The sequence below is a fragment of the Scomber scombrus genome, chromosome 15 (genome assembly GCF_963691925.1).
Source record: "Scomber scombrus chromosome 15, fScoSco1.1, whole genome shotgun sequence".
NCBI lineage: Eukaryota > Metazoa > Chordata > Actinopteri > Scombriformes > Scombridae > Scomber > Scomber scombrus.
In genome coordinates, this window is record NC_084984.1 from 15,862,269 (window position 1) to 15,884,894 (window position 22,626).

At 40.7% G+C, this 22,626-nt stretch overlaps 1 protein-coding gene across 1 annotated transcript in view; it reads right to left on the bottom strand.

The window, feature by feature from the left end:
• Positions 1-7,424: 7,424 nt before the first annotated feature.
• The window catches only part of LOC133995749 (seizure 6-like protein), a 38,564-nt gene continuing 23,362 nt past the window's right edge, over positions 7,425-22,626 (bottom strand). Inside the window, exons 10-16 of the mRNA XM_062435223.1 lie at positions 18,110-18,304; positions 14,820-15,011; positions 13,953-14,147; positions 11,557-11,592; positions 10,984-11,098; positions 7,552-7,657; positions 7,425-7,457 (exon numbers count right to left, since the gene is read on the bottom strand). Of these exons, the coding sequence (XP_062291207.1) occupies positions 7,425-7,457; positions 7,552-7,657; positions 10,984-11,098; positions 11,557-11,592; positions 13,953-14,147; positions 14,820-15,011; positions 18,110-18,304 (872 nt within the window). The remainder of the gene's footprint in view (positions 7,458-7,551; positions 7,658-10,983; positions 11,099-11,556; positions 11,593-13,952; positions 14,148-14,819; positions 15,012-18,109; positions 18,305-22,626) is intronic.

Below are 22,626 nucleotides of genomic sequence, written 5' to 3' on the forward strand. Positions count from 1 at the left end.
TGCAATACACTTGTGTACTGAGGAAAGTGTTCGGGCACAAGCGGTGTCCAATGATAATTTGTCAAGTGACTATAAAGACAGCTTCCACTGGAGTATACTAGCTTTGTGGGAAGGTTTCCATCTTATATCCAGGTTTATGTTATTTTTTGGTTGCTTATAATCCTGCAAACAGGACTCTCTTTCTATATACAGAGGGTTTGGCTTGTATCATCATTCAGTAACATAATTTGTGGAGGACAGGGTACAAAACCATCCAATATTTCAGAGAGGATAGAAGCAGCCTGAGTCCAAAACTAGGACACTTCTCATAACTGCATTCATATGATCCTGTTTTCATTATGATGAGGTTATACAATGTAGAAATCCATGAATGATGACTGAGTAAAACTTTAAATAAAACATCCAATTATCAGCACACTAGGACAGACGTAGTTATTTCATTTTTGCATTCTGCTGCTGGTCAGTGTGTCACAGTTATTGGCTTTACTTTCTGCCTGAAGCTCAAAAACTGGAAAACTTCCAGGAAAACCAAAGTGTCTCCTACCCTGTCTGTCTGTCTATTATACATAAATATCCTCTTGCCTCTGTAGTGTGGGTTTGACCCATGCTGTTAGCTGCTTGTAATATTGATGATCTCCTTGTGTTTCTGAGCTCATTAGAATCTCTCTGGGTAATAGCACAGAATATTTATTCTCTAAATGTAGACATAAATGTAATGTATTTCTGGCTCTGTGAATGCCTTTGGATCATTAAACGTATGTGGGTGGCACTCAGTTTTCTCAGAGTGCCTAATATCATAAAGCATCTGGTTTAAAGCTTCTCAAGAGTCAAATTAACTGCAGCAGGAAAGCCTCTGGAAATTGCTTTCGTTGCAGGAAGCATTATCTCCTTATTAGCATTCACGGTGGCAACAGAAGGAATCATTAGGACATTAAAACGGGCTGGAGGCAGGGAAATGCTGCGGGGCAGGATTTGCCGCCCACCCATCAGGGTATATTTGCAAGATGAAAACAGCACTCCAGAAAAAAACTTGCTTGTCAAACTGTATGCTTGCCAAAACTGCACACTAGGGTGAAAGTAAGGAGTTCATACTTCAAAGAAACTTTTCGGAACAATTAAGAAGATTAAAATCTTTTTATGCATTGCAGGGGGGTTGGAGAGCAGACAAAACATATTTCTGCTGCACCACATTAATAACAACAAATATGATTTGGCCAAAAATGAAAACAACCATTTGATCACAAACACAGACTGTATATAAAGATGGATGCAGTGAGGTGGGACGTCACTGCTTGGTTTAATTGGAGTTGGTTTGAAGTTAGAATTGCATCTTTTCCATTTGGAGCCAGGATTTAGAGCCAAGGACTGCAGGGTGTTTCCTTTAACACTCTGGAAACATGCCCCTCAGACCCAAGTTAATGCTGGCCTACTGGGAACATCTAGTGCTGCACATTAGCTAAATTGTGCTAACAGGGCAGCTATCATAATCACGTTACATTGGACTTTGTGAAATATTTCGGCAATAGTCCTGGGGGCTGGGGAGAGCAGCAGGTGAGCCAAAATCACCCAATGACAAACAAGACAAGTTGCTGTAAGTCTTCAAATCTAATTAACGGAGCAATAATTTCCAGAATGACCAGCAGCACATTTGTTACAGGGCCTGAATTTAGAGATTGAGACCAAAATGACTTGATGAAAACAATTGTTGAAGGTGCTTCAGCCTCAAGATGTGGCAGCTAATTTTCAACAAAATTTAGAGGTACCAAATTATGAAATGGCTTTTCCCACCTGACAAAAACTGTTCCTCTCTAAAAGTTATAAAAGATGGTTAAGGGAACATTTAACTGCTATTTTGTAATTGTTTTAATACTGTGAAATTTTAACATTTAGGTGGAGGCTTCAAATAAGCCTATTTGGGTTTTCTGCCTCTCCCCGCACTGTGTGTGTGCGTGTGTGTGTGTAAATTTTAAATTGTGTAAAATAAACTAAATTTTAAAAACAATTAGTTACAATATAATCAAACATTGAAAACAATACCAATAAGGCCAATAGGAACAATCATATACTAAAGATGAAGATTTAACAAGGTGAAATTACCCCCAAGTTAATATCCCTATTTAAAAGTTATGTGTTTTTAGTTTCTGTTTTAAGATGTCCTGGGAGTTTGGTGTAAGATCCAAGAGGAGGATGCTCCACAGTTTAGGAGAATGAAAACAGGAAGCAGCCTCATCAAAAATGAACTTCTAAAAAGAAAGCAGCGGGAGATCTGAGACTTCTGGTTGGTGCCTCCCAGCTTTAAGAAGCTGCTAGCTTATGTAAGATTTAGAAGAAGTTTAAATGCTTATTCCCACCGGACACATTTTAACATAAAAACATATACAAATAAACTTCTTTGAATAATAAGTTGTTTCTGATGTTTTTTTTCCTCTTCATTTTCAGTGTACATGCATCAGTTTTCACTTCACATTTATATAAGCTGCATACTGGACTATGATTGGCTCCAAACTAGTCGTGATGTCACAAATCCTGCTCATAGGTACACACCTTAAACCAGGGGAGTCAAACATGCAGCCCGTGGGCCAGAACCGGCTCGCCGAGAGGTCCAATCCGGCCCAGTCTTTCTTCCTCTTTTCCTTCCTTCCGTCTGTCCTTGCTCCCTTCCTTCCTTCCATCTTTTCTTCCTTTCTTCCATCTTTCCTTCCTGTATTCTCTTTCTTCTCCTCCTTCTTTTCCTTCCACCCTTCCATCCTTTTAGTGGTCCGGCCCACATGAGATCAAATTGGGCTGTATGTGGCCCTTGAATGAAAATGAGTTTGACACCTCTGCCTTAAACTCTGAGGCGAGAAACCCTGCCCCTTCAGCTGATGAATGTGAAAACAGCCTTTTAGTGTTAAACTCAAACATGTACATCATTCTGCACAGCGAAGCAACAAGAAACAAGAAGGAAAACATATTTTTGAGTAGTGGAAGTACTTCTAGAGAAACTTAGACGTCACATTTATATAATCCATCTTAAATTTTTGAATGCAGATGAAAGAAAATGTGCAATACATTCCTTTCTGAATCTAATAAGAGACTCTGAGTAGTCAGTTATGTACTTGTGTTTTGATAAATGAACTTGTTTTTAGTGTTTTCAATTAGTATGATTGTATTATATTGTTTGGATAAAGAATTGTGATACAGGTTTTCACCAGTTTCTCTTCTCATTTTGACCTATATGAAGCTGAATCCATGTTTAGTCATATTAAAACTACAGATGCAAATGAGCTGTTGAGTAAACAGTTCCACATTTATATTGCATGAAGTTGGCTAACACAGGTCTAACACAGAATTGGGTGATAATTTATACATTATACTTTATAAACAGTCAAATCAGACCGGGTGCACTGTCACCTATTAATACTAAATAAAGGGGAAATAGAATATAACAGTTTTAATAACCATTTACATTATAAAACAAGTTTGTGCACTGCTATAAAATATCTGGAAAGACTACAGAAAGAGCACTGACAGATGTTTGTGGGTGACAACAGATGAATTAATTAATCATAATTTCATCTGCTTCCTCATGGATTTTATGTTTCTCCACATTTGGCCCCTGAAAAGAAAACATTACACAAATAAACAGAACAAATCCATATTTAGAAATAATCTTTTGTTCTTTTTTATTCAAGTTTTACCATTTATTTAGGGAAACTGTTAACATTTGTCTTCTCATAATGAAAATGTACATTTATCAATTTGCATAAAACATCACATATACAGTACATCAAAATAAATACATCATCTGGTGGGTTGATTGAGCTTTTGCACTCGAAGGTCGGTCAGTAAACTACAGCTACGCTATTCACATTTGCAGCCTCCAACATCTGCAAAAAAATCGGTGTTTTTCATTTCCCTTTTTAATCATCAGCCGGTGCAGAGCTGGAGACTCCGAAGCCAGTCTACCACAGTCATCAGTCTAACTACATGTGAGAGAACTAAGACAATAGTACTGCACTGGCCCTAAAGTCACAGATTTATATACCACTTAACTACAGCTACAGCCAGACCTGGACCGGTTGGAGTAAAAAGCCTTGAAGGCGACTGCAGGCAGGAGGGAGTTTGGGGACAGGAGACAGCTGACATCCTGTGTTGGACTGGAAGCAACTGAACATTATTTCCCTCCTGTTATAATCATTTTATGGCATCAGATGGTGACTCGAGTGGATGTAAACAAAAACTAAAAACCCTATCCTTCTACCTTTGAATTTATCAGCTTAACTCTAGTATTTTTCCCACTAAATTGCTGACAAGTGAGAGTTTTTTTATGGCAAAAATATCAGGGGTAGGTGAATAAATAACGATCATTCAATCAATTAACAAATGTCATAAATCCATAACATTACACTGATGAAACTAAAAACATGGAAATCACCTGTGAGGGCAGCGCAGCACCTGCATGGTTTACAGTACGCATGCACACTCTGGAGTTATCTTATAGTCCAACTTGCGAAAAATGCAAGTGTTTAGGTGTTTTTTTTAATCTGACGACCAGGCAGCCGATAGGATCCAAACAACTGTTAAAAAACTCCACAAAGGCAGCTCACCACATTGTGCAAAACAAAGTTTTTTAAACAGTGTGCAGGTTTCATTTGCTGCCATGTAATCTGCTCACAGAGACTACGCACCTGCTGCCAATCACTGAGCAGGACAGAGCAAAGGTGCAACAGTGATTGGATGTTTCATGATAAGGATTAAACAGGCTCCACGCAAGTACGCAACTGGTAACACCTGGGTTAGGAGGAGCAAACGCTCAATCGGGAGTGTGTTTATAAGTGGGTCAATGAGGTTTTTTTGTGTCAATGTGGTTTAGTTTAAATTTAAAGGGGTTAACATGTGAAAATGAACGTATCTTGCACACATTCCGTGTGTAAACATTCAATTTCTGTCCTTAAGGAGGCGATATAGGTTGGTTAAAGCTAATCAGAGTGTTTCCATGACCACAGCACTAAACAAACATGGCGTCTGTGTTTACCGATGTACTTACTGCAGAGGAGGAAGAATAAAACAAGAAAACACCAAAGAGGGTCGACATATGAATCGCTCACAAAAAAAGACTGGACAAATCCTTTTGAATGAAGAGCTGATAATGTTCTACAGAGTAGTTTGTTGAACACAAAACAAGGATTCAGCTTTCTCTGGTTGTTTCCAGGTGGGGAGTTCCGGTCCTCTGAAATGAGGCCAACGCGGAAGTAACTTAAAACTGCATTTACTATTAAAAGGCCACCTGGGGGTGATCGTTTTGGTGTCAAAAGGACTTCCGTCTCTATATAAGTCAATGGAGAATTCACCAACTTCTCACTTGATTTCTAACCTCAGTAAACGTTTTCAAAATGTGTTTATGGTCTCAATCGCTAGTTTAAAGCTTTCTTCAATGCCGTAAGATGTTCATTTGTGAAATTTTGGCCTCCCTGATTTTATATTTGACGATAAAGCAGGGTATGCATTAGGGCGTGGCTACGTCGTGTTTGACAGGTTGATTGGTTCACAGGTTCAGGAGGGCGCCTCTTGCTCCTCCTGATGCCCATATAAGTAGAATCCGTGTTTTTATTTTTCCCGGCATGCACCTGAAATTTTGAAGATGGCGCTGCTCAGGTCCGATACTATTGGCTTCCGAGCAGCAGTCAACAAACCAATGGGTGACGTCACAGATGTTACGTCCATTTCTTATATACAGTCTATGGTTGTTTCATGCTATAGCTCCCTCTAGCTGCAAGGCTCAGACTGCAACTCATGCTTGATTTGCATTAAGAATTTTAAGGTGGTGCAAACCATGTTACAGGCTTTAATTATAATTTTTGCACGATGATCGAGCGTGTGCGTTTACGTACTTGCGTGGAGCATGTTAATAATTATCTTTGCAAGACGAACACTAAAGTATTTAGTGAATCCTCAGTAGCCCATCAACCAGAGACCAACGCTGGCGGCCCGAAGCAGCACGAACAAACGGTAGCGGCTGACAAACGCACACTGCAGCACTTTACTAAACTTCAACCTGTGAAGGAAATAAGTTGCTCCATTTGTCTCAGTTTTACAGTCTTTTAGAGTACTTTGCATCCCTTTTTAGCCATCTTACTCTAACACTGAAGCAATGAAGTTGGTCAGTACATCACACTTTGATTTCATTCTTCACATACAGGCAAAAGACTGGAAGATGCTTCCAAATTAAAACCAAAGGCTTTGTTCAGACTGCAGGCAGATCAGATTTGTGTGTCCAGACATCACCTGCCTACATCTACATGGGTTGCTGTGTTAACAATGTGGGCATCAGTAACTATGCACGATGGTGATGCTGCTTTCTAGTGTAGCGGCATTAGAAATAGAGATCCAACATCCCCTCAAAGTGCCAGCAGAAATTTTTTTTTAGTATCTGCTGGCACTGTGATTGTTGATCTCTGTGTTGTCTTCCATGATGCTCGGCTAATAGCAGCATGGATTCTGCTCAGCTGCTCTGATGCATCTCCGTCACATAAAGGAAACTTTTATTTGAGCATCCAGTGCATCCAGACTGAGACACATCTGTAGAAGTATGACTGGAAACCATCTTAAAATGAGACTTGGATTTGCAAACTTTGCATTTCATGTGTTGTTTTTTTTACTGTGCAGGCTTTCTAAAAATCCATCTGGATAAAACCTCGATATGTGAAACAACAGATTTGGGCTGGCAGTCTGAACAATGATGAAATGCTGCTTACAGACACTTTCTGTGCTTCTTTCTGTTGGTCAGACCTTCATCTGACCATCAAACACACCAGTTAGCTTCACTGTCGCTTATGTTTCATAGTGCAGTTCGGTGGATAAAGGTTCAATGGTTTGGCACACAGTGAATTGGACTAAAAGTAGCGCCCCCCTTTCTATTAACTGAATCAATAATCAGTTTTGAATTGAGAACTGATTCTGAATTGAATTGTGACACCAAAAATCTGAATCCAATCCCCTTAAAAAAATACTGCTTCAATCCTATTATTCCACACTATCCTCAAACTGTGTCCTGTCCCCAACTCATTCCCCTTTTCCCCTTCTTAAAACTTATTTACATCCCAACTTCACACCCAACATCTCTTCTTTTCTCACCACATTTGATGTTTTTGAGATGATCTTTGGGCTTTTTCCACACAGGCTCATCTCCTCTCCCCCTCCACGTTTAAAAAACATTTTTTTAAACCCTCTCCTCTTTTCTCCCCGTCTTGTCTTCAGAAGCCGTCGCGTCAGAGGAGGAGAGAACAGGATCGATCGCGGCGACGTCTCGTGGCAGAAGGGGCTGGAAATCATCTATTCGTATTTACATCGCCTCCTCGTGGGCGGAGAAGGGAGGGAGGAGAGGATGAAGAGTTGGGAAGGGGCGGTCGTTTTTTGTTCAGAAATGTCTTTTGTGAGGCTTTTCATATTGATACTTCATATTCACGAGTGTCCTGCTGAAAATGAAAGAGGAGATGAAAGAGGCGGTGTTAGTTGTCTGTCATGAAGCTAAGTCCAGAAATCTAATGTTTCAGTGTATTGGAGACTTACTCCTCCAGTCTCATAGAGCGGGTTGTCAAATTCGGTCTCCACAGTGATCTGTCGGTATGGGTGAGGATAGATGAGAGGCAGCCTTAAATTGGAGTGATATCGGCACCTAATGAGAAAAATGAGAGAAAACAGAAAGAAGGAATTAACCTTTGTGTCGTCCTCCCGGGTCAAATTTCTCTCTTTCTGTCTTCTTCCTTCTTTCCTTCCTCCATCCCCCTTTCTTTCTTTCTTTCCTTCTTCCCTCCTTTCCTTCCTTCTTCCTCCCTTCCTTCCTCCTTTCCTTCCTCCCTCCCTTCCTTCTTCCTTCCTTCGTTCCTCCCTTTCTTCCTCCCTCCCTCCTTTCCTACCTTCTTCCTCCCTTCCTTCCTCCCTCCCTTCCTTCCTTCCTTCCTTCCTTCCTCCCTCCCTCCCTCCCTCCTTTCCTTCCTTCTTCCTCCCTTCATTCCTCCCTTCCATCCTTCGTTCCTCCCTCCCTCCCTTCCTTCCTTGACTCAAGGACAACAGGAGGGTTAACACAGTTCAGAGATTCAACGTCCAAAGAGAGATTTTTTCATGTATTTTTATATTTATGTACTTTTATTATTGCATTAAATATAGTCATGCAATTTGATAATATATACACTCAAGGAGCACTTTATAAGGAACACCTGTGCAATCAATATTTTGTCCACCCAATTAACATACATCATGAAAGGGGAAAACATGACCCCAATAATAAACATTAAGTGATCACCTTTCTGACAATGTCAACAAAAACTGAAAATGTATAAGCTTCATAAAAGTACAATTTATGGCAGAGCTGTTGAGTTTGCATAAGATTGCACAGGTGTTCCTAATAAAGTGCTCAGTGAGGTTTTCCTGGCTGTAATCATTCCTCCTGTTCAGGGGCGTTTCTAGGCAAGAAGGACCATGGGGCCCCACTGAATAATGATGAATGAAGTCCAGTACTACGGATCAGTAGAGAAATCTTTTATTAAACAATGAACATATAAAATAAATCATATATATATGAAATTGTGTAAAAATCAGCCTGTCTCTGCTCCCAAGCGCTCTACCAAGTGTCTCCTATCAATCCATGTCACCACCTAGCTAGGCTGCTAGCTCGGCTAACTGGCAAAGGAGCAGGGTCGGGTTTATGCTAATTGTTGGACCCGCCCACTAAATCCTGAACGCAGACATTTTAAAACAGTTTGTGAAGCCTAGCTCCACAATTCTTGAGAAATACATTTATGACCTATTTAATGTGTTTAGAAGAAAATGGCTGAATCCACTTTACACAGACTTTAATGTGCAGTAAACTTTTTTGGTGCTTGGTGGATGACTGGGAGTTTGGGATAAAGTGGCAGGCTGGCTGGCAGCACTACTTTTTTTATAATGTAACACACATAGCTTACACGTTCCCACTTACCACTGTCACGTTTTTTCTTTTCATCCTCTTCTTGTTTTTTTTTTCTTTTCGTGTGCCCAGAGAGATATGTTCGCTTCATTTTTTCATCTGTGTGTTTAACAGGGACCGCACGACGATGCCAGCTAGTAGCGGGGCCCCATTAGGGAGATTCCCGGCATGTCATTGCAGTGTCTACGGTGGTTTCAAGTTGTGTCGCTGAGATGGAGCGATATCAGCCGTCTGTCGGGGCCCCCCTACTAGCAGCTAGCCAGTGACAACTCGGAAAGGGCCCTGTGCGGGGCATTTCCGATGCGTTGTCGTTGCAGCATCTAAAGCAGTTACATTATTTTGTCATTGACGTCAGCCGTCCCTCGGGGCCCCCTTCAGCTCGGGGCCCTAGGCAATTGCCTGGGTTGCCTGCCCCGTTGCGGCGTCCCTGCTCCTGTTCATACTGACTATTAAAAGATCTCCTTCAAATGTGCTTTTAATGTAAAGTGATGGAGGACTGTATCACAGTGTTTCTACACAGTCATTTAAAAGTAGATAATCAGCTTCTATTGAGCTTCATCAGTCTGAGTTAGTCATATCAAGTGATATCTGACACATTTACAGTCTTTTTAGCATCAGATTCCCTCTTAGTGTTTCCCTGTTGAGCTGTGGTGGAAGTATAGTAACAAAAAAAAGGAACTTTGGCACTAAAAACACTGTAGCGTTGAATCATAGAAGATGAAGATTTGACTCATTTGGACGACTGAAGCTTCATATTAGCTTCAGATCAACTTTTTAAATCCTTTTTTTACACAGAAGGAGGACTTTGGATTTAGTCCTCCATCACTTCCATTGTAAGTGCATTATGAAGGGATCTTCTAATGGTCAGTATGAACAGGAGGATGTTCTTTAATGTTCATTTGGGCTCCTGGCTGTTGTTTTAAGACTTGAAAAATTGTGAACGTATCCTTTAAGGGAAACACATCTCTTTTTTTTTAAATTACAACTACAACATTTTGACTTTACATCTTCATCCTGCTGACTCACTTGAATATGTGACAGGTACATTGGAGTCAGTAAGGTGCAACTTGAATACAAATGAGAAAAAGTACTGCTAGAATATTTATTAATTTGCAGAGACTACAGAGAGTTTTCCACTTTGGATGTTAAAGAAATAGGTTCACATTTTGGGAAATATGCGTATCAGCTTTCTGTCTTGTTATTGAACAAAACTTAATGTGTTTATCCCAAACTTTAAAGGTGCTTGTAGGCAGATTTAGTTACTTTTGGACAGAGCTAGACTTGCTGATTCCAGTCTTTGGGCTAAGCTATGCTGCTGGCTGCATCTGCATATTTAACAGAGAGATATAAGGGTGAGGTATTTAAGGTAGTGCATATATTATATTGCTTTAAGTTGGTCCCTAAATTATATAACTATGTCACTCTTCCTTAACCTTTGTGTCGTCCTCCCGGGTCAAATTGACCCTGTCTGTTTTGACTGTTCATTCTTTCTTTCTTTCTTTCTTTCCTTCCTTCTGTCCTTCCTCCCTCCTTCTCTCTTTCTTTCCTTCCTCTCTCTTTCCTCCCTTCCTCCTTCTCTCTTCCTTTCCTTCCTCTCTTCCTCCCTCCTTCCTTCCTTCCTTCCATCCATCCATCCTTCCTTCCTTCCTTTCCTTCCTCCCTTCCTTCTTTCTTCCCTCCCTCCTTCTCTCCTCTGTCCTTCTTTCCTTCCTCCCTTCCTCTTTTTCTTCTCCCTCCCTCCCTCATTCCTTCTTCCCTCCCTCCCACCTACCTTCCTTCCTTCTTTCCTCCGTCCTTCCTTTCCTTCCTCCCTCCCTCCTTCCCTTCCTTCCTTCCTCCTTTCCTTCCTTCTTCCTCCCTTCCATCATTCCTTCCTTCCTTCCATCCTTACATCTTTCCTTCCTTCCTTCCATCCTTCCATCTTCCCTTCCTTCCTTCTTTCCATCCTTCCTTCTTTCCATCCTTCCTTCTTCCTTCCTTCCTTGCTTTACTCGAGGACAACAGGAGGGTTAAAGCTGTGCAGTCAAACAGCTTACCGTGTGACATAGACATACGCTCCTCCCAGCAGCACAGACAGCAGGAGAACCAGGATGAAGATGGCCAACGCTACGTTCCCTCCATCCAGAGTGGAGCCTGCAGTCGCCTCGGCAACTGATCGACAACACACGAATAAAACAAGGTTAATTAAAAAGGATACAATTTTATCAAGACAATAAATAAAACATCTAATAAATAAAAAAAGTCTGGGGGTAAGGGTGGCTTTAGCAAACACAGGTGGGTGCACAGGTAAACAGATGAAGGGAAACAGGTGAATGCACAAACACACAGACACAAGGCAGGCAGATGTTTGCTGATGCAGGCAGAGCAGACACACAGACAGAGAGAGAGAAGTGAAGTGCTTTTTATTCTTTCGATCGTGTGATGTTTGAGGGTTTTTGTTATTTTTTTGTCAGTCTAGAAATCAAACTGAGGTATTTTTTCACCCCCAACAGCAGCAGAGCACACCGACACACACACACACACACACAAACACACACACACACACACACACACACACACACACACACACACACACACACACACACACACACACAGGCAGGCAGACTCACCTTCCAAAGCATGGTTGCCAAAGCAGTCATGGTTGGCTGCAAGACATCATTCTGTCAGTCAGTGCATGTTTAACCTTGTATCACACTTCCTGTTGAGTTTGTATTTGTAACAAGGCGGCTTTGACCGCTCGCTAATCCCCCCTCCAGCCCCCCCTGTTGTTTCCACACCTGTAAGGATTTCCATTGACGCAGGACTGATATGAAGTTTCTATCTATAATGGTGACGAGATATTTGAGGACGTCATCGCAGGCTTTGGGAAACACTGATCGACAGTCATTTTATGGACCAAGCAACTAACCGAATAATCATTAAATGTATCAATAATGAAGATAATTGTTAGCTGCAGCTGTAGTGTGTTGAAACTGTATATTTAACTTTGAATGTTACAAGAGTTAAGTCTTTTAGGATGAGGACTGAGCGATGTGTGATGTTGGATAAAAAGCAGTAATATCTCGGACGAGCCCCCAATTGTCCTAAACATTTGGCTCAGAGTCTTCAACAAAATGGGATCACACTTAAATAAAGCTTCTAAAATAACATTTATTATTAACTTAAAATGTAGTAATGTTAGTCAGTGAAGTCAGTAATGAATGCAATGTGTGGATGAGTGAAACGCTAACACATCTGGCTGGTGGAGGCCCAGAAGGAAGAGAAGAGAGAGGTTAAAAAGGAAGCCAGCTAAATAGGCTGAGACCTAAACTACACCAGGTACAGGTAGTTTCCTGATGTCCTCTCTAATTCCACCCACTAGTTCCTGGGCCAGTAAGCCAACATAACATATACCATATACTGTAGTTAATACTATGATCTTATGGCTTGAACGTAATGCTTGGTTACTACTCCTCAGGTAGTAATATAGTTAGCTGGACATATTAACGATTGCAGCTCACATTAGAGCAGATAAATGCAATTCATTCTTTACATGTTTGCTCTTGTGTTTTTGGTTTTGGAAAGACTACGCTTCAAACTCTTTAAATACAAAGAATCTCTAAATTCACAGCCCTGTGTACAGCGCTTTAACAGGTGGAAGAATCCAAAGGAAAACAGGCCTACAGTGTCTAGTTATATATATATATATAAACATATTCAGTGTTTTCTTTCTGCTTTTAATTAATCTGTCAGTTATTTTGGTCGATAAAATGTCAGGAATGATGAAAAATATTGATCACTGTTTCCCAAAGACGAAAATACATCCATTCATTTTCTGCCTCTTATCCGGGGTCGGGTAGCGGTGGCGTTAAGCCGAGCAATGAAACCCAGACATCCCTCTCTCCTGTTAACTCATCAGCTCTTTCTGGGGGATCCCAAAGCGTTCCCAGGCCAGAAGAGATATATACTCCCTCCTGTGTGTTCTGGGTCTGCCTGGGGTTTCCTCCCAGCTGGAACACCTCTAAAGGGAGCCGTTCAGGAAAAAGACATAAATGAAATCCTCAAATAGTTAATAGTTTTAATAAGATGGTAGTTATGAGGATTTCTTTTTATGATGTAGCAGTGAAGACTGATGGCTCTAATGGTTATACAATAAATCCAACAGTTCCATAAAGTTCTTCTCATTTTCACTTTACATATAAAATAACTTTTCAACCATTATTACTATGTTATATTTTCATGTCTTAAAATAGGACATGATATTGTGTGAAAGGAGCTGTTTAGTGGTGTAAAAGCTAAAAAATAAACTCTCTCTGCTCTCTGAAACATGAATCAAGGTTTAATCACACATTTATTGATCAGTCAGATCGACTATTGATGTTTTCTAAACAGATCTGTGGTTCAACATTTGGTTTAGACACTTTTTATGAGGGGAACATACTGCGAGGGTAGAATATTAACAGTATTTAAGGGGTAAGCATTGAGGTGTTTACTGCTAATTGTTTTATGTTAAACACACTCCCAAAAAGCTTATACTGTACAACATTTTTGCCTGATGCTGGCACAAAAAATGTTACCAAATCCTCAAATATCTTCCTTTGTCCTGAACAATGATCCACAACCCATAAATATTCAGTTTACTATCAAAGAGGTCTAAAGAAACCATAAAATATTCACATTTGAGGAGCTGGATTATAGAATTTGTACTCCACATGATGAATCAATCATCAATATAATATCATAATCATTGCAGCCATGAATTAGTTTTCAACTCGCTGATATCGCCTTATTCTTGAACATCAAGTATGTTCACTGAGGTTGCACCTTGAGGTTGCACATGATTGGACAATCACAATTTAGGGGAGGGGCTTAGCGAACTGTCAGGTGCATGCATAGGGGCATGATCAATCTGTATCAACAAGCATGAGACAAAAAACTATTCAAAGATATCGTGTACATGCATCCATCCAAAAAGGTCTACAAGGGTTTCATTCCACACACATACACGAAGATGTAGAAGTCTCACCTCTGCAGAGTGGGAGAGGGCCGCTCCAAAACGACGGGTTTCCTAGGATGCATTTAATTGCGACCTCTCCAATGAGCTCGTAGCCTTGGTAACAGACAAAGGTGAGTGACTCGCTGGGCAGGTAAAGCCTCTTGGACAGGACCTGGTAGCCATTGTCAGGGAGACCGGGGTTCTCACAGGAAACAGAATCCTCGGCTAGATGCAGGGAATAAAAATAAAAATGAAAGCTGGATGGATCCCACTGAGTTTCTCAACGAATCAGAGGTTTTGCGTCAGAGCTGGACTGACAGATCTGACAGGTTCTAGCTGAGGTGACATGACTCATGGATAATCTCCACCCCCTCCTCCAGGTGGTGGAGGGCTGATTGGTACGCTGCATTAGCATTTGAATTTACATATCAAACACTTTCCACAAACATTAATAACCCTGAAAACACACACACACACACACACACACACACACACACGCACACCGTCAGTCTTGAGATGAAATGAAGCGTCGTCTCTGGCATGCAGAGACGCTGTGATCTGTGTCAGCAGAGGAAAGAGAGCAATGCTTTTTTTTCCCCCTTCTTTTTTGTAGGAAATCACACAAACCCACTCATGTTAGATTGCACAGCGACAGGAAAAGAAACCTTTCATCTCCAGTTAACTGCCATGTGAAACTGTCTATCCTGATGACAGGTCTCTGAAATCACAGAGACGGTGAATTACACAGATAACGACTAAACTAAAGCAACCTTTCAGCCCACAAGTTCAATAAAATAACCACTAGCTTTTTCATGGTGGGTAAAACAAACTAACCTCATATGTTTTCTCTTTTTCTTGCAACAAAAAACCATGAAAAACTTTCTTTCTGATACTCACAGACACAGTGAGGGAGTCTGGACGTCCACACAGGGGTCCCAGGCTCTCGGCCGTAGCAGGTGATGGTGGCGCCGCCCTGGAGGATGAAACCCGGGCTGCAGCTGTACTGAATGGTCGTACCAACCAGGAGTTTTGGGTCTGACAGAGACCTGGTGGAGTGCTCCACATGGCCGGGATCAGAACAGTACATGACTGTAAGAAGAAAACAAGGAAAAGGAGGATTGTTTTTGTATCTGATTGTGGGTCCATGTGGTTTATTCAAATGTGACCTTTGTGTCGTCCTCCCGGGTCAAATTGACCCCGTCTGTTTTGACTGTTCCTTCTTTCCTCCCTTCCTTCTTTCCGTCTGTCCTTCCTCCCTCCCTCCTTATTTCCTTCCTTCCTTCCTTCCTTTCTTTCCTTCTTTCCTCCCTCCCTCCCTCCTTCTCTCTTTCTTTCCTCCCCCTACCTTCCTACCTTCCTTCTTTCCTCTGTCCTTCTTTCCTCTTTTCCTTTCTCCCTCCCTCCCTCCATCCCTCCTTCCTTCCTTCCTTCCTTCTTTCCTCCGTCCTTCCTTTCCTTCCTTCTTTCCTTTCCTCCCTTCCTTCCTTCCTTCCTTCCTTCCCTCCTTCCTGCCCGCTTTCCTTCCTCCCTCCTTTCCTTCCTTCTTCCCTCCTCCCTTCCATCCTTCCTTCCTCCCTTCCTTCCTTGACTCGAGGACAACAGGAGTGTTAAAATGTGAAAATAAACGTATAAATAACTTGCATCACATTTCTGCTTTTAATCCATTTTGAGAGAATATATTAGAGGATTATAGCAAAAATGTCTAAGTGGTGTAACCATAAAAACCTACATCATGAAGTAGCTTTTGGACATTGTCTCCTCTCAGATTGAGGGCGGAAAAACGTGGATAACAGAATCAATAACTGTCCATTGTTCCCTTCCCTTTCAGGAAGAGGAATGATTTTATCGGCTCAAACGTCAAAGTTTGTCATGGCAACGTCTTTTTTGGTTTCAGTTTAGACTGAAGTTGATCATCTGTCCTTTAAGGGAGGACAATAGGCCTTTATTAATCTGTGGAAGTCTTGCTACGCCTGTTTTATCAAGATTGCTTTGGCAGCTTGTGACTTGTGTTTCACTAAATTAAGTTTTGATATTTTATTTTTCAGGCGAGACCAAAACCATTTAGAGTTTGAATGTGTGGTAACTTTTCAATTAAAATTATGCAAATTTGAGCTAACTTGCTTTCCAGAGATGTGACAACTGTCTTCACATCTCTGGAAAAGCTAGTTAGGAGTCCAAGCAACAACAGTTTTGGAACACATTGGTATTTTTTGTGGGGGGTTTTCCAACCGAAAAGCATTTGAGTGGGTGTTTGAATGGAAGTCCAAGATGGGTACGACATCCTCACATCCTCCAGAGTTTAGTCTCCAAGAACATGACGTATTATATAATGAGAAAGGCCTGATTTGTGAACGCAGAACAGAATGCAATCTTAGTTTTTAACCTTCGTGTCGTCCTCCTTGGTCAAACTGACCTTGTCTGTTTTAACTGTTCCTTCTTTCCTCCCTTCCTTACTTCCGTCTGTCCTTCCTCCCTCCCTCCTTCTCTCTTTCTTTCCTTCCTCTCTCTTTCCTCCCTACTTTCTTTCCTTCCTCCATCCCCCTTTCTTCCTTCCTTCTTTCCTTCCTTTCTCCCTCCCTCCTTCTTTCCTTCGTTCCTTCCTTCCTCCCTCCCTCGTTCATTCCTTCTTTCCTCCCTCCCTTCTACCTTCTTTCCTTCCTTCCCTCCATCCTCCCTTCCTTCCTTCCTCCCTACCTCCTTTCTTTCCTCCCTTCCTTCCTTGCTCCCTCCCTCCTTTCCTTCCTTCTTCCTCCTTTCCTTCCTTCCTCCTCCCTTCCATCCTTCCTTCCTTCTTCCTCCCTCCCTTCCTTCCTTCCTTCTTCCTCCCTTCCTTCCTTTCTTTCCGTCTTCCTCCCTTCCCCCTCCTTTCCTTCCTTTTTCCTCCTTTCCTTCCTTCTTCCTCCCTCCCTTCCTTCCTTCCTTCTTCCTCCCTCCCTCCCTTCCTTCTTCCTCCCTTCCTTCTTTGACTACAGGACAACAGGAGGGTTAAGAGAGCTGGTTATGGACACGGAAGAGTTGACTGAGGGGAAATTAGGACAAAGCAGTGGTACTAAAGCAAAGCTCAGCTCAAACTATCCTATATATATATATATATATATAGTTTTTTTGTGTCCATGTGGTTTAGTCAAATTTAAAGGGGTTAAAATGTGAAAATAAACGTATGAATAACTTGCACACATTCTTTTTTTGTGGACCCAGCATCAAATTTCTGCTTTTGATCCATTTTGAGAGAATATATTAGAGGATTATGGCAAAAATGTCTAAGTGGTGTAACCATAAAAACTTTGTACCAAATAATTCAACTTGCTTAAAAACAGTAAATTCTCAATAAAACACCATATCAACTAGTTTGGCATGATCTTACATTATAACTTTTTATATTAAATAAAGGTAATGAAATACAATTGTTCTAAATATTACATTTCATCTGGGGAATCATGGAGATCAGGAAACATTTACATGTTTTAAATGAAGTCATTATTAGTATAAATCCCCTTAAATACACTGTAGGTGATAAAATATGTAATATGTATCATTCTTTTGTGGTTAATTCTGTTTCTTTCCTTTTTTTCTTTCTCTTTCTTTCTTTCTTTTTTCTTTCCTTTTTTACTCCTTTTTCTTTCTTTCTTTTCTTTTTTCCTCCTTTTTTTCTTTCTTTCTTCCTCCTTTTTCTTTCTTTCTTTCCTCCTTTTTCTATCTTTTCTTCCTCACTTTCTTTCTTTCTCTCTAAGTGGATGACATATTTAATATCTATCATTCTTTTGTGGTTACACCATTTGACATTTTCAGGAGCATTCAGTCTTACTTTTGGTAAAAAAAGTTGCAAATGTCATTTCAAATTATATAAAACCAACAAAAATACTAAATGTACATTTTAACAAACCTGATGCTGCTTTTAAAACTATTTTTAAAGATATGCCAAGTTATTTGTCACTAACACAACCTTAGTTTTCTATAGAGCTTTCATTGAGACAGAAATGTTGGTCGTGGGAAAATTAGGACAAATCAATGGTACTAAAGGAAAGCTCAGCTCAAATTCTCCTGTGGGGAAAGTGATAATAACTCATGTCAGATTCAACCCCACAGTGAATACCAGCTGATTCCTATAAACCACAACAAGCATGACCAGCGGCACATACACAAACACAGATGTAGAGCATGTGTGTGTAAATCAGAGAGTAACTGACTCTTTTCACAGAACGGGGGCTGTGAGCTCCAGGAGAGGTCTAACTGGCAGGTGAGGGTCTCTCGTCCCACCAGGTCGTAACCAGGATCACACTGGTAGGTGATACGAGCTCCTCGCACCAGAGCAACGTGGGACGTCGTCTTCCAGCCGTTCTGGATCTCAGGCAGGTCTGGACACGAGTCGTTTCGGGACACCTCTGAGAAGACACACAAACAAAAAAAACAGGTTGATGAATGGCTCCATTATGATGGTGTCATCACTCGCGGTCCAGGTTTGACGGCAGGGAAGCGTTTCCACTCTCTCGAAGGTTAAGTAGCAAACAGAACGTCTAATACTAACATGATTCTGGCACATGCACCCTGTGAGGAGGAACGCATCCCACCAGCAAAGATTTATGGACTTATTGTCCGTCTACTTAACCGTGTGACAGAATGATGGATTTCTTCTGTATTGGACGATCTTTAAATATCAGCTCTCCAGTGGATCCACAGTGAAGAATAGCCAGTCAGTTTTAATTCATCCTCAAACTGAAACTGTCTTCAATTAACCCTCCTGTTGTCCTCAGGTCAAGAAAGGAAGGGAGGAAGAAGGAAGGATGGAAGCGAGGAAGAAGGAAGGAAAGGAGGGAGGGAGGGAGGGAGGGAGGAAGAAAGTAAAGAAGGAAGGAAGGAAGGAAGGAAGGAAGGAAGGAAGGAAAGAAGGAAGGAAGGAAGGAAAGAAGGAAGGAAGGGAGGAAAGGAGTAAGGAGGGAGGGAGGAAAAGAGGAAAGAAGTAAAGAAGGAAGGAAGGAAGGAAGGAAGGAAGGAAGGAAGGAAGGAAGGAAGGAAAGAAGTAAGGAGAAAAGGAAGGGACGAAGGAAATGAGGAAGGGAGGTAGGAAGGAAGGAAGGAAGTGAGGAAAGAAAGGAGGAAAGAAAGAAGGAAGGAAGGAAGGAAGGAAGGAAGGGAGGAAGGAAGGAAGAGAAGACAGATGGAAGTAAGGAAGGAAGGAAGGAAGGAAGGAAGGAAGGAATGAAGGAAGGAAAGATGGAAGGGAGGAAGAAGGAAGGAAAGGAGGGAGGAAGGAAGGGAGGAAAGAAGGAACAGTCAAAACAGACGGGGTCAATTTGACCCGGGAGGACGACACAAAGGTTAACATCACTCTTGATTATCAATTAAGAATGAAATCTGATCAGATATCTTTGAGACATTGATTGCTCTTGTTCGACGGAAGGAAGGGAAAGGATTAAGGAGGGAGGGAGGGAGGAAAAGATGAAGGAAGGAAGGAGAGAAGGAAGGGAGGAAGGAAAGGAGGAAGGAAGTAAGGAAGGAACTGAGGAAGTGAGGAAAGAAGTATGGAAGGAGGAGGGAGCAAAGAAAGAGGGAAGGAGGGGAAGAACGAAGGAAAAATTAAAGAAAGAGGGAGGAAGGAAGGAAAGAAGGAAGGAAGGAAAGAAGGAAAAGTCAACCCGGGAGGACAACAGGAGGGTTAAGTGATTACAAGCTGTCAGTTATCTGTCACAGGCGGGGGAAAAAACATTTTGTTGTCATGTGCTGCAAAATAAACGTTTTGACAAAAGAATTGTAACTCAAGGTCCACTTACTACCTTTTTAAGGACTGCTTCTAATGGTCTTCATTGGTGCATAAGGGGTGTGGAACTTGCATTTACAGCAAGTATAGCCTTAGCAAAAAGTAGTTTATTCAGGTGTACTACGAGTATACTTATTTTATACTAAAACTGAGGCAGTATACTTGAAGTTTACTTTTTATATACTATATTTTATATACTTAAGAATAGTATAGTGAAGTATACTTGGCTTATACTGAAAAGTATAAAGAAAAGTTCATTTTATTAAGTATGCTTGAGTGTAAGTATAAGTATAGCAAGTATACTACGGACCATGTACTTGTTGTGTACTAGAAAGTATACTAATTTAATACCTCTTCGGACTAAATTGTAACATTTTTAAGTTTATAAAAGTATACTTTAAGTTTACTTTATAAAGGTCCTTTCAAGTATATAACAAGTACACTCATCTATATACTACTAGTGTATTAGGTATACACTTCTAGTCCACATTTTAGTTTATTGAAGTATACTTAAAGTATAGCACAAGTCCACTCTTCTATATATTGCCATTGTACTAGTTATATACTATATGATCTTGAACATATAAGTTTATAACAGGGGTAATAACTCAAAGCAAATGTGTGTAGTGAAAAACATTTTCATTCTGCTAAATTAAATGTAAGCACAAGTCAATGACTTGACCTTATTCTGCACTTGGATCAAGATATACTAAGTATTAGTACTTTGTGGCAGAAAGAAGTAAAAAGTATACTGAAGTACAAGTATAAAATTTAGTATTAAAGTATAAGTGTAAGTCTTAGTATTAATGTGCTTAGTCTTAGACTTTTCTTTATACTTTTCAGTATCAGCCAAGTATACTTCACTATACTATTCTTAAGTATATAAAATATAGTATATAAAAAGGAAACTTCAAGTATACTGCCTCAGTTTTAGTATAAAATAAGTATACTCGTAGTACACTCCAACAAACTACTTTTTGCTAAGGGTTACCAAATGAAGAAACAAACAGGATGAATGTTTTGTCATGTGTGAGCTGTACTGTGTATCTGAGAGGACTTCACACAGCAGCATGTACTGATTACACAGACAGAAGCAGCAGGAGGCTCAAACCAAATGTCTCCTGATTGCTCAACAGATCTATTTAAATCAAGAATTCCTCTGATCACAGCGACTTACTGGCATTGAGAGCGTCCGGCTCAAATATTTCTTACCATGTAATCTCTACAGGATGTTTTTGAGTTCTCAGTTGAAGTCCAGAGTCATGAGAGCAGAAAAAACTTCCTTTTAGACTGATCAAGGAGTTAAAAACTGGAGTCATGTCAGTATTAAAAAAAACAAGCATACTCTTTTTTGTTTGAAGTTCCACAAATGTCTACAAAAATGTTTAGTTTATGATGAGCTGCTACTGTAGGCGAACAAGTCCACCCTTAAAAAGACTCATTTAAATGCTGATGTACAACTAGAACTGCAGTCGGTACTTGGATGTACAGTTTCATTTCTTTTCTTTTCCTTAGTGCACAGTCCTTTGCACTAATCCTTAGGGCTTTTATATATATATATATCATAGACTGTATATAAGAAATGGACGTAACATCCGTGACGTCACCCATTGGTTTGTGGACTGCTGCTCGGAAGCCAATAGTTTCGGATCTGAGCAGCGCCATCTTGAAAATTTCAGGTGCATGCCGAGAAAAATAAAAACAAAGATTCTACTTATATGGGCATCAGGAGGGACAGGAGGCGCCCTCCTTAACCTGTGAATCAATCAACCTGTCAATCACGACGTAGCCACGCCCTAATGCATACCCTGCTTTATCGTCAAATATAAAATCAGGGAGGCCAAAATTTCACAAATGAACATCATACTGCATTGAAGAAGGCTTTAACCTAGCGATTGAGACCATAAACACATTTTGAAAGCGTTTACTAAGGTTAGGAATTTTCCATTGACTTATATAGAGACGGACACCAAAACGGTCGCCCCCTGGTGGCCTTTTGATAGAATGCAGTTTTAAATGACTTCTGCGTTGGCCTCATTGCAGAGGACCGGAACTCCCCGCCTGATATATATATATATGTATTTACAGTATATGTTATTTATGTATATTGTATGTGCAAAAAACCCTGACACTTCACTTTGCACTTTGCACTTTATTCACTCTATTCAGAGCAACACTCTTGTGCAATATTCTCAAGCACTTTATTTAGCTGTTCTTTATTCAGCTGTATTAGTATAGTATTGTGTAGTATTGTATTTTTATTTCCCCGCTGGTCATTTATCGTCTCCTCTGATATTGTTGTGTAGGAACGAATGTTGTTGATTGCTGTTTGTTTATGTGAGGTCGGGCCTGTAGAAACTGAATTGCCCCTCAGGGATTAATAAAGCTGAATCTGAATCTGAATCATCTGAGGTCAGCGGTGTCATAAGAAATTAATTAATAGCAAGTTAAATTAAAGCTGCGAGCAGCGTTGGGCGGGACCTCGCCCCCTTGCGCAAGTCGGGCCGCGGCGAAGCGGAAAGGTTTCCGTCAGGTGCATTTAGACGCATTCAGACCCGGGCATTTATTGGACACTGCAATAAGTAGATACACGTTACACACACAATCTCTCTCTCTGTCTGTGTAGACATTTAGACTGAGCAACTGAAATGAACTGCCACTTTGATGAGTCAAACAGGAGAGGAACTTATTTCCAGTGAAACCTGTAGATATGTTTGTAGTTCATGCTCATGTAATTCGTGTTTGATCTAGACTTTGACAGCAATGTCAGTGAAATAGTTGACAGACTGCACAGATATCTAAAATCACAATAATACAGTCAATAAACTTGAACTAGAATCAAAAATCTTCCTTATCAGGTATCATGACAAGTTTTCTCCACTGGGTGGCACACTAAGACCACAAATGAACCTGGCTGAGCCAACTGCATACACACACACAATCGTTGCC